The 12,786-nt window shown below is 42.5% G+C and overlaps 1 protein-coding gene across 1 annotated transcript; it reads right to left on the reverse strand.

Moving 5' to 3' along the window:
* Positions 1–367: 367 nt before the first annotated feature.
* parvg (parvin, gamma) lies at positions 368–12,741 on the reverse strand. The gene is made up of 13 exons (XM_064930244.1): positions 11,893–12,741; positions 11,301–11,366; positions 11,122–11,186; positions 10,028–10,130; positions 9,770–9,913; positions 9,308–9,423; positions 9,161–9,216; positions 9,006–9,040; positions 8,847–8,908; positions 6,255–6,323; positions 5,992–6,093; positions 3,667–3,739; positions 368–1,199 (listed from the first exon to the last, which is right to left on the reverse strand). The coding sequence occupies exons 2-13, from the start codon at positions 11,359–11,361 to the stop codon at positions 1,126–1,128; spliced, it is 960 nt and encodes a 319-aa protein (XP_064786316.1). The 5' UTR covers positions 11,362–11,366; positions 11,893–12,741; the 3' UTR covers positions 368–1,125.
* Between the last annotated feature and the right edge of the window lie 45 nt (positions 12,742–12,786).

A 12,786-nucleotide genomic window follows, 5' to 3' on the forward strand; every position in this document is an offset into this window, starting at 1 on the left:
CCTGACTCACTCCATTATTAAATTAATCAAAACAGGAGCATTTTACATTTGACTAGAAATTCAAAAGGAAATGATCTTAACAGGGAAAAATGTCCTCCTGTGTGCTACCTAGATCCCCTCACTAGAATCCCCATACTTTAATTAAGACAGCTTCTCCAGCCTGGAGGGAGAAATCAATCATTTCCAGGCCCAGGGACATGTACTAGTCTGTGCGACATAGTGAATAGTGAAGGTGTAAACTTGGCAGTAGAAAATCTTAACAGTATATTTGACCTCTCAGCTTCCCTATCAAATCTAAAAGCAGCAAGATTTGTGACCTGTTGCCACAAGAAAAGTTCAACCAGTGAAGAACAAACACCATTGTAAATACAACCCATATTTATGCTTATTTATTTTCCCTTTTTACTTTAAGCATTTGCACATCGTTACAACACTGTATATATACATAATATGACATTTGTAATGTCTTCATTCTTTTGGAACTTCTGTGAGTGTAATGTTTTCTGTTCATTTTTATTGTTTATTTCACTTTTGTATAGTATCTACTTCACTTGCTTTGGCAATGTAAACATATGTTTCCCATGCCAATAAAGCCAATTGAATTGAATTGAGAGAGAACGAGGGTGTCATGTCCACAGGCGTCCACATTGTGTCCATAATCTTCCCCTATTAAATGCAATGTATTCACTTAGGCATCAACCCTGTGACGCTCATCTTTTCCCATTGACTGCAATGTATTGACATAAGCATCATACGTTTTGATGCTTATCGTTTTGTAAAAAACGTCACAAGATGCCGTTTTCCTATGATATCTTGTGGCAGCGAACAACAACATCAGAGTCATAGAACACAATAACTCACTCACAATTTCAGACTACTTTGAGATTACTTGGATCTTCAAATGGGAATGTGGTCGGGGATTGGTTTCCCATGCTATTCAAACTATGGCACATACAGTACAATTTTACTGACACAAAGCTTTACATGGAATTGATATATGATTTTTCTGTAATTTCACAGAGGGAATCAGCCTATGATTCTGGACTTGCCAGGGGAAAAACACCTCAGGCAAAGGACTTCTGGCGTCTTCACCTCCTAATGTCCTCGTCCGTGTTCTTCCCACTCTCATCTGCTTTTGTGCTTCTTGAACAGGGCATATAGGACCTTCAAGGTAGCTGTCACATCCTGAGAGACTATATCTAGGAGAGATGCAGTCAGAGACACATTAAGTGATCAGAGTCATCTATTTGTGCATCTTCACCCCTCACCTTCACTGGAGCTTTGATAATGGAGGTCAATAGTGTGCATTTACTGACGCTGCCACAAAACTGAACCAAAAACAACCTTAGATACAATCTAATCAATATCGAAACGGTAAGATTAGATCCAACAATATCACTCTTCCCTGTATGATGCATCATTAAAGGGATACTTTCTGATTTTGGCAATGAGGACCTTTATCTACCTCCCTGCCAACACAGCAGCTACTCTTCCTGGGGTCTGGCAAAATGAAGGCAGTTTATACAATTCCATTATACAGTTCTGACCATGACAGTTTACAATCAAGGGTTACTCCAAGCAGTTTATTATTCTCAACTTGCTCAATTTCCACATTATTTATTAGAATATTTAGTTGAGGCTTGGGGTTTAGTGAGTGTTTTGTTCCAAATACAATGCTTTTAGTTTTAGAAATATTTAGGGCTAACTTATTCCTTGCCACCCACTCTAAACTAACTTTGTTGAGTGTTACAGTCATTTCAGTCACTGTAGTAGCTGATGTGTATAGTGTTGAGTCATCCGCATTCATAGACACAATGGCTTTACTCAAAATCAGTTGCATGTCAAGTAAAATGTTAGTAAAAATGGAAAAAAGCAAGAGGCCTAAACAGCTACCCTGGGGAATTCCTGATTTTAACTGGATTATATTTGAGAGGCTTCCATTAAATAACACCTTCTGTATTCTGTTAGACAAGTAACTCTTTATCCACATTATACCAGGAGGTGTAAAGCCATAACACATACGTTTTTCCAGCGGTAGACTATGATCGAAAATGTCAAAAGCTGCACTAAAGTCTAACAAAACAGCCCCCCAAAAAGTGCGGGTACTATTTGTATGTCATTGTGTCCAGTATGAAAGAAGTTAGAGGTAGTTTTGCGAGCCCATGCTAACTAGCATTAGCGCAATAACTGGAAGTCTATGGGTATATGCTAGCATGTTAGTAGATACCCATAGACTTCTAGTCATTGTGCTGACGCTACTTAGCATTGACTCACAAAACTACCTCTAACATCCTTTTTACTGGACACAGACATACAAATTGTATCCACAAGTTCATCCGACTCTGGGAGGTAGATAAAAGAATTCACTGCCAAAATCCCTAAGTATCCCTTTAAATGAACTATTTAGATCGGCTCGAGCTCCTGCTAGCCTAATTAATGCACACAGCGGTGTGTGCTGTAGACCTGAAGCAGTGGGATTCCTTATTCCATCACAGAAATGTGCCCGTAATTAAAGTACGCAAAAAAATTAATTAAATCTGTCTCTTGCTTCTGGGTTAAATGAGTTGTACCGGCCCAAACAGTCACATTTATCAACTCAAAGCTTTACTTTTAAATTACAGGTTATGCTGCCAGGCAATTAACCAGCTTCTTTTATAATAATTTACAAAAGTAAATGCTCAGTGCTTCTTTATTAACAGTTAATTCAGAGACAAAATCAAGAAAACACACATGCACATACAGTATGTACACACACACACACACTTCTAGCCTCTTGTCAGTTTGGCATTGCATGATAGAAAGAAGTGTTGTCTGTGTGTCTATCAACAACTAACAAATAGAGGTTTCCTCCCTGAGAGAGCCTCTAAATAAATTATTATGACCTCAGAGCGGACCTGAGTCCCAATAGAACTCAAAACTAGTGCTCTACAGATGTAGGATCTTAATTTGAGCCAGTTTTCTACAGCAGGAAAATAATCCTGCAGCAACAGGAAATGTGAAATATTATGTGGATTTTAATCTATGGACATTTGTGTAGCGGTTGGTGCATTTTCCGTAAGGGAAAATCAAGTCTGAAAATGTGTGGAAATTACAAACTTCAGAAGCCTTATTAAACCGCAAATACACTTAAAGTTTTACATTTCCTGCAACAGGGAGATCAATATCCTACATCTGTATATAGGGAATAGGTTGCCATTTGGGACAACCCCCTCAGCCAATCATCCAGGGCGATAATCATCATATTCATGAATATTCCAACGGAATCCCAGCTATCCCTTTATATCCCCACGCGTAGTGATGTGGCTTAACTCAAACTATCAACACAAATCCTGGCTTCCACTCGACATATGAACAGTGGCATACCGCTATTGCCCAGATAAATGGCTATGATACAGGAAATCTTCTGAATTAGTTGAACAATTCTGTCTCACAGCTCCATTACTGTGATGTGAAAATTACAGCCCAGAGCAATTTTGGTCAAACTTCCTATTACAAAGATATATTCACTTACAGTAGGATGTGATATTTTTAGATAGTCTCCTCAAGCTCCTCTAGCTCCTCTATCTCCTACTCTAAGTGCACTATTACAAGACCCATTTGGCTCCAAGTTGGTGAGACAATATACGTAGGTCAACTATGGGTGCCACAGAAAATGAACACACTAACCTTGGGGCTCAATGTTGGTCGTGGGTAGCCCTATGTCATTCAGGAGGTCCAGGGCCACGGTCACATTCTGCAGCTAGACCAGAGAGAGTGAGGTGAGAGACACAGCAGGCCATGACACATGCAGATGGCTGACCCACCAGGGCGACGTTATCTCAATCTCATACAGAAGTACAGTGAATAACGTAATACACTAGTCACTTTAAAACAATGCCACTTCATATAATGTTTACATACCCTACATTACTCATCTTATACTGTGGGGAGAACAAGTATTTGATACACTGCTGATTTTGCAAGTTTTCCTACTTATAAAGCATGTAGAGGTCTGTAATTTTTATCATAGGTACACTTCAACTGTGAGAGACGGAATCTAAAACAAAAAAATCCAGAAAATCACATTGTATGATTTTTAAGTAATTAATTTGCATTTTATTGCATGACATAAGTATTTGATACATCAGAAAAGCAGAACTTAATATTTGGTACAGAAACCTTTGTTTGCAATTACAGAGATCATACGTTTCCTGTAGTTCTTGACCAGGTTTGCACACACTGCAGCAGGGATTTTGGCCCACTCCTCCATACAGACCTTCTCCAGATCCTTCAGGTTTCGGGGCTGTCGCTGGACAATACGGACTTTCAGCTCTGTCCAAGGATTTTCTTTTGGGTTCAGGTCTGGAGATGCTTCTTACGGAGCCACTCCTTAGTTGCCCTGGCTGTGTGCTTTGGGTCGTTGTCATGCTGGAAGCCTCAGCCATGACCCATCTTCAATGCTCTTATTGAGGGAAGGAGGTTGTTGGCCAAGATCTCGCGATACATGGCCCCATCTATCCTCCCCTCAATACGGTGCAGTCATCCTGTCCCCTTTGCAGAAAAGCATCCCCAAAGAATGATGTTTCCACCTCCATGATTCACGGTTGGGATGGTGTTCTTGGGGTTGTACTCATCCTTCTTCTTCTTCCAAACACGGCGAGTGGAGTTTAGACCAAAAAGCTCTATTTTTGTCTCATCAGACCGCATGACCTTCTCCCATTCCTCCTCTGGATCATCCAGATGGTCATTGGCAAACTTCAGGCGGGCCTGGACATGCGCTGGCTTGAGCAGGGGGACCTTGCGTGCGCTGCAGGATTTTAATCCATGACGGCATAGTGTGTTACTAATGGTTTTCTTTGAGACTGTGGTCCCAGCTCTCTTCAGGTCATTGACCAGGTCCTGCAGTGTAGTTCTGGGCTGATCCCTCACCTTCCTCATGATCATTGATGCCCCACGTGGTGAGATCTTGCATGGAGCCCCAGACCGAGGGTGATTGACCGTCATCTTGAACTTCTTCCATTTTCTAATAATTGCGCCAACAGTCGTTGCCTTCTCACCAAGCTGCTTGCCTATTGTCCTGTAGTCCATCCCAGCCTTGTGCAGGTCTACAATTCTATCCCTAATGTCCTTACACAGCTCTCTGGTCTTGGCCATTGTGGAGATGTTGGAGTCTGTTTGATTGAGTGTGTGGACAGGTGTCTTTTATACAGGTAACGAGTTCAAACAGGTGCAGTTAATACAGGTAATGAGTGGAGAATAGGATGGCTTCTTAATGAAAAACTAACAGGTATGTGAGAGCCGGAATTCTTACTGGTTGGACAGTGATCAAATACTTATGTCATGCAATATAATGGAAATGAATTACTTAAAAATCATACAATGTGATTTTCTGGATTTTTGTTTTAGATTCCATCTCTCACAGTTGAAGTGTACCTATGATAAAAATTACAGACCTCTACATGCTTTGTAAGTAGGAAAACCTGCAAAATCGGCAGTGTATCAAATACTTCTTCTCCCCACTGTATGTATATACTGTACCCTATACCATCTACTGCATCTTGCCTATGCCGTTCGAACATCGCTCATCCATGTATTTATATGTACATATTCGTATTCATTCCTTTACACTTGTGTGTATGAGGTAGTTGTTGTGGTATTGTTAGATTACTTGTTAGATATTACTGGAACTAGAAACACAAGCATTTCGCTACACTCGCTTTAACATATGCTAACCATGTGTATGTGACCAATAAAATTTGATTTGATTTGATTATACTATACCCTTATTCTTACGGATTTCAAATTATTAACACATTGGATCTAATTGTTCTGCTGCTGTCAGAATATTATTGTCGGCCAAAATCTGATATTTGTTCCATTCACTGTATCATACGTAAGCTCCGCCCATACCATTGAGCCAAACAATCGCATACATTTTTCCTTTGAGGCAGAGCTGCCTCCAGAACATGATTCCTCCCAAAGAAGGAGTCCTGGGACACAGGAGATCCTTACCATCTCAGTAGCGTTGACTGGGGTGATGTTGAAGTCATAGAGTGGAACAAAGAAGCCCTCCAACTGTCCAATCAGCAGAAGGAGAATAACACCATCTGAAAACTACATGGATAAAGAACACCGTCAGTCGGTTCTTACCCAAATGGGTGTGGTGTGATGTAACTGAAACAGATCAATCACCTTTCAATTCACAACACTGGTAGTGCTCAATTAATACCCATTCCAAACAGGATGGCCAAACCCTTTTCTACAGTAAAACAAACCTGTTTCTCCATGTCTGTCACCTGTAGTCCCAAGGTTGACATCTTCTTGTTGACAAAGTGCATGATGGCCTATAATGGAAAGATATAGGATTACAGACCTATCACTTTAGAAAAGGTGTTGACATTTTTAATCTCTGTAGCCATGTCGCTTTGAATAAAAGGGTCTGCTAAATGGTATATACAGTGGGTATCATAAGTATTCACCCCACTTGGATTTTTTTCCCATTTTGTTGTGCTACAAAAGTGGGATTGAAAATATAGTCGTTGCAAAAGTATTCACCCCCTTTGTTTAGGCAAGCCAAACTTAGTTCAGAAGTAAAATGTGGCTGAACCAATCACATAAAAAGTTACATGGACTCACTCTGTGTGAAATAACAGGGGTTGACATGATTTGTTTATGACTATCCCTTCCTCTATCCCCCATATATACAATATCTGTAAGGTCCCTCAGTCAAGAATTGATTCCATATGTTTATTTCATAATTTTGATGTCTTCACTATTATTCTTCAACTAAGAAAAATCAACAACGGCTCAGCCACACAAGCTCACAAAACGGGAACGCCAAGGGCTCAGCGCTTAAAAATCAGCTGTCCTCGGTTGCAACACTCACTCCCGAGTTCAAACTCCCTCTGGAAAGCAATGAAGAACTGTTCCTCCGGGGGTTTCCATGGCAGAGCAGCCACACACACGACTAAGATCACCATGCACGCCTGGACTGGTGTAAAGCTCACTGCCATTGGACTCTGGAGCAGTGGAAACGTATTCTCTGGAGTGATGAATCACGCTTCACCATCTGGCAATCCGAATCTGGGTTTGGTGGATGCCAGGAGAATGCTACCTGCCCGAATGCATAGTGCCAACTGTCAAATTTGGTGGAGGAGGAATAATGTTCTGAGCTGTTTTTCATGGAAGGCAAGTCTTAACGCTACAGCATAAAATGGCATTCAGTCGATTCTGTGCTTCCAACTTTGTGGCAACAGTTTGGGGAAGGCCCTTTCCTGTTTCAGCATAACAATGCCCCCATGCACAAAGCGAGATCCCATACAGATATGGTTTGTCGATATCGGTGTGGAAGAACTTGACTGGCCTGCACAGAGCCCTGACCTCAACCCCATCGAACAACTCTGAGATAAATTGGAACGCTGCCAGGCGTAATAGCCCAACATCAGTGTCCAACCTCACTATTGCTCTTGTGGCTGAATGGAAGCAAGTCCCCACCGCAATGTTCCAACATCTAGTGGAAAGCCTTCCCAAACAAGAAGGGTGGAGGCTGTCATATCAACAAAGTGGGGACCAACTCAATATTAATGCCCATGATTTTGGAATGAGACAAACAGGTGTCCACATACTTTTGATCATGTAGTATATACAGCGCATTCAGAAAGTATTCAGACCTCTTCCCTTTTCCCACATTTTGTTAGTTTACAGCCTTAATCTAAAATGAATGAAATTGCTTTTTTCCCCTCATGAATCTACACACAATAACCCATAATGACATCACAATACCCCATAATGACAAAGTGAAAACAGGTTTTTAGAAAGTTCTGCAGCATTGAAGGTCCCCGTGAACACAGTGGCATTCATCGTTCTTAATGGAAGAAGTTTGGAATTACCAAGACTCTTCTTAGAGCTGGCCGCCCGGCCAAACTGAGCAAATGGGGGAGAAGGGCCTTGGTCAGGGAGGTGATCAAGAACCTGATGGTCACTCTGACAGAGCTCCAGAGTTCCTCTGTGGAGATGGGAGAACCTTCCAGAAGGACAACTATCTCTGCAGCACTGCACCAATCAGGCCTTTATGGTAGAGTGGCCAGACGGAAGCCACTCCTCAGGAGAAGACACATGAGAAGACGCCCTCTTGGAGTTTGCCAAAGGGCACCTAAGGACTCTCAGACCGTGAGAAACAAGAGTGGCCCAGCCAGAGTCCGGAGTTGAACCCAATCGAACATCTCTGGAGAGACCGGAAAATAGCTGTGCAACGCCGCTCCCCATCCAACCTGACAGATGATCTGCAGAGAAGAATGGGAGAAACTCCCCAAATACAGGTGTGCCAAGCTTGTAGCATCATACCCAAGAAGACTCAAGGCTGTAATCTCTGTCAAAGGGGCTTTAGGGGAGTAAAGGGTCTGAATACTTATATAAATGTGATATTTCAGTTGTTGTGTTTAGTACGTTAGCAAACATTTCTAAAAACCTGTTTTTGCTTTGTCATTATAGGGTATTGTGTGCCGATTGATGAGGGGATTTTTTTGTAGAATAAGGCTGTAACACAATAAAATGTTAAGCGGTCAGAATCCTTTCCGAATACACTGCATATATACCGTATAAAACAACAACATTCAACGTCACTGTGTTGACATATTCGAATGAGACCATATTACACTTGTATAGGGTCGGTGCGGTGCTCATTCAATCATACACCGTATGAGCAATCAGAGGCATTATTCACACAAATCAGCCTCTCCCTGAATCAGGACCAGTATAGCTAGACAATACATACGCTGGTCCTATAATCAATCCTCTGTCTAACAATGCAATGGTTAAGACTGCAGAACAGGTCAGCAGGGATGGAAGACCCATATTTCTTCTATTACCCGCTTTACTGTGTTGATCTTGTGGGGTTCCAGCTTCAGCAGCTGCTCAATGGGATCCTCGCCTGGACGAAGAGACAGGAAGGAGAGGGTTTATCTCTGCAATGTCCTGGATAAACGGCAGCACAGTACTGCAAAGGTGACCCTGAATATCTTACTCACTGTCTGAGCTGCTCAGGGCGTCGGTAGCTGAATCGCTGTTGAGGTAGACAGCAAATTATTAAGTGAATATTCAATCTCCTGAAACAGAATCCATTCTCTGAAGAACATGCAACTGTCATCGGACACAACAACATAATCGGAAATAATTTACCAACCTTTCATCTGTAAGAATCTCTATTTCCTTTTCTGATTTGATTCCACTTCTGTTGACCTGAAGTGAGAGCACAACTTTATTGAACAGGGGAGTCTCTTTTTTTAGGTTGATTTAGGGTAAACTACCATTCATTTGACACCAAACTAACCTCCAACAAGACAACTTCCACTCTGACATTTGGGGGAAGCTCCAGATTAGGCTGGAAGCACCTCACCATGGCAACCAGAAGATGGAGTGTGGCCAGCAAGTCTTTGCTGTGGATGACTGACAGAGAAGGAAGGGAATGAAGGGAGAGTCAACCTGCTTGAACACCATACCAAAGCCCTATGCAGTCAATCTTGTTGGCAACACAACACAAACTAATCTCCTGCCCCACTGATGACTAACACTGCACCCCGTGGGTCTGCCTTTTCCCCTACAGTAATCCCTCTCAGTAGGTGTCAGCAGACTGGGGTTATACTGTAGCTTCACCATCAAATCCTATTGAAGAGTCCCTTGGCCAAATATGGCTCTGAGGGGAACAGCAGTGTTGTGTAGCTTTCCCAGCCAACAGTGAACGTCCTAAGGACGTGGTTTTTGTTTGCGGGGTTGTATTGTGAATGTGACTCACGTTTGACACTCCACCTGCTGAGAGAGCTGTCCTGTAGCCCCAGTTTCTCATTCAGGGCCTCCAGGATGACCTCCAGCTTGCGTGTCTGAGCAGCGCTGGTCACCGCTATCTCCTCCACAGACAGAAGCACTCCAGCTAACCTCCCTGTGAACAGCACAGGTAAAGGCCAAGCACATACGGGGGGGGAGAGAGAGAGAGAGAGAGAGAGAGAGAGAGAGAGAGAGAGAGAGAGAGAGAGAGAGAGAGTGCGTGTCTCACCAAGGAGGTGATGGAGGATTAGGCCATCAAAGATATCCTCTTCCAGACTCTGCACTACGATGTGTTCCTCTTTCAAAGTACTGTTGATCCAGTTAACCAAAACCTGTAAAGACCAAGGTTCATGATAACAGTAAGTTATACTCTGTGATATTAATTGCCTGCTATAGTACTGTATTAGTCTCTTTTGACGTAGCTACTGTTACAGAAATGTACCAACGAAGATATTTGGTTCTGGGTGCAGAGATCAGTAACGTACCATCTACTGCAGTGGAGGCTGCTGAGGGGAGGGCGGCTCATAATAATGACTGGAACGGAGAGTAATAGAGTGAATGGAATGGTATCAGACATATGAAAACCATGCTTTTGATACCATCTACCACTCCATTTACTCCGTTCCAGCCATTATTATGAGCCGTTCTCCCCTCAGCAGCTTCCACTGATCTACTATGGTAAATCTTTGTATACATGACCTTTACTGGTCTATTCAGAGCAGACTCTGATGTTATGATATCAAAGGATTCCTATTGCAATTTCCACCGATGTCTCTATTCAATTATTCATGAGTAAGAGACTGGTTGGTGTGTTATTGAGGTGTTAAAGAGAGCAGATGTGGGATTACAAGGGCCAGATAGACTCCGTGGTTTTCTCTTTCCAACACTTTTATGCCTACACTGCTGTACGCTCATCTAATTGATGACGACAATTGTTTAATTTTACTTGAATTTATTCCATAAGCATCTTTTCTATTTCAAATCCTCTCTGAGGGCTTAGGGAGAAGGTGCCCTGGCAACATCTATCTGGGCCTAGCAACGACTCCGTGATCTGTCTACCATCATCTCTAATAAAGATGTACTGGTCGACCCACCTCTCACACAAGAGGGCTTAGTGGTTCAGCATACCCTAATGAATATGCAATCAGAGGCTTTCTTTGTAATGACCTTTCTGCCCGTACGACCCTGTGGCAACATGACCCTAGAGTATAGTAGTATAATGTATCAATGGTGTTATTATGGGCTTTGATGATAGATAACATATTGAGGATAATGTTGTGGCAGGTGTTGGAACATGAATTCTAAAATATAGATCAATCATACCGATTTCAGCTTTTCAAGTTTGGGATCTTTCAAAGATGTTGGTTGAATGATCTTCCTCCTCTCACCTATTTCAACATGCAAAATGATCAGTTGAGGCTGCTGCTTGACAACCATTTTGGCAAGAAAATATGAAATCAAACAGTTTGCCTGAGCTTGAGTACAGTTGAATGTAGACTTACCTTGGAAAGATTCAATGTCCTCAGGGTCTTTCCCCTGGTACATATCAGGAAAATCCTCCATATCCCCTAAAGGGAGCAAAATATGAACACAGTGCTTCTGGTATCAGTGAAGCCGTGTCAATGATAGTTCAAATTCAGTTCATGTAAGGGATCATTTCAAACCTCCGATGTGAAGACTGAAACAGTTCTGGTGTTTGATTTGGTTACTTCCTTCTCAGTGAGTTCACTTCTGCCTAAGCTGAACCCGCACAAGTGAACAAACGGGCAAATGGATATAAACCCCATAACTCCCTGTGAAGTCCCACTACCATGCTGCATGCAATCGTCTCTCTGGATATTTTATTTGGATTCTGGGCCCCAAAACAACACAGAATAGAAACAAGTTCAGAGGAAGGCCTTCTGACAGTAGACCAACCTGACTAGGATGCACTGTGACCAACAATATGTAAAAGTGTCTCCCTGAGACGAGAGTGTAGCTTCACTGTGCCATCTGTGTGTGTAGTTCACTCCTCTCCTAGAGATTCTCTGCCTGAAGTTGACACAAACTTTCCCCCGGAGGCACACCAAACATGTTTTGTCCAGTAAACCTTACCTTCAGAGCAGTAGCAGCAAGCAGACTGAATAGGGGAACTCCTGTCTACAGCTTCCTGACTGACATCAACACTGAATCAACCCAAATAGCCGTGCTACAAAAAGAAGTGCACCCAATCTGACAAGCAGTTCTCCAGAAACATGCCACGTGATGACAGCACAAACAAACGTCACCCAATTCAGGACCAACTAAACATTTCTATGAGAAACAAAAAAGGACGAATGAAGGAATAAACGGGTATAAAGACAAATGAGAGGATGCGGAAGGAAATAAGTAAGTAGTGAGCACTTCCTCTTTTGTAGCTGTGGTTTTGCTACACAGAGTTCAGAGTGCGTTCTGAGGAAAGGTCTTATATATAATGCTTAGTGGCCAAGACTTAGTAGTTTAGAGCATTAGGATAGAGTGCAAGACCGGTAAAAGTGAGGTCACTTCACCTCATAGAAGTGAAAGCGTTCTCTTAGCAAACACACAGGAGGCCCAAACGAACAGGACAGCTCTACTGTATGGCTCACTAACAACCCTATCAACCCTGACAACCCTATCAACCCTGACAACCCTATCACACATTCCCTTTGGAAGCTGGCTCTATCAGTTGGTTGTTGTCTGTCCTCCAGCACTCCACAATCATCGGCAGAGAGAGACAGAGACAACACACTGCATGTGCTCCGTCTCCACGTCAGAGGAGCAGAGAAAAACACAGACGCCATCACCTAGAGAGGAAAGGGAGATTTAGGAAAGGGGAGGTCGCCATGGTAACCAAGGAAATAGACAAGAAAATAAAGACAGGGTCCTAAAATAACCCCATAATTCCTTTGCTCAACCGAACCCAGAGGGCTTGTAATGCGGAGTTCTAATCTACAGCCCACTTCAGACTCACTTTGAAGGCAAACTAAG

The sequence above is a fragment of the Oncorhynchus masou genome, chromosome 22, assembly GCF_036934945.1.
Source record: "Oncorhynchus masou masou isolate Uvic2021 chromosome 22, UVic_Omas_1.1, whole genome shotgun sequence".
In the NCBI taxonomy this organism is placed as follows: domain Eukaryota; kingdom Metazoa; phylum Chordata; class Actinopteri; order Salmoniformes; family Salmonidae; genus Oncorhynchus; species Oncorhynchus masou.

Bases quoted from the DNA above. Each gene is read 5' to 3' on its own strand.
- parvg (XM_064930244.1), bottom strand. From the start codon at position 11,361: ATGGAGGATTTTCCTGATATGTACCAGGGGAAAGACCCTGAGGACATT. The intron at 11,187-11,300 runs GTAAGTCTACAT...ATGTTGAAATAG, and splicing joins GGACATTGAATCTTTCCAAG to GTGAGAGGAGGAAGATCATT. The intron at 9,217-9,307 runs GTTAGTTTGGTG...CTCTCACTTCAG, and splicing joins TGGAAGTTGTCTTGTTGGAG to GTCAACAGAAGTGGAATCAA.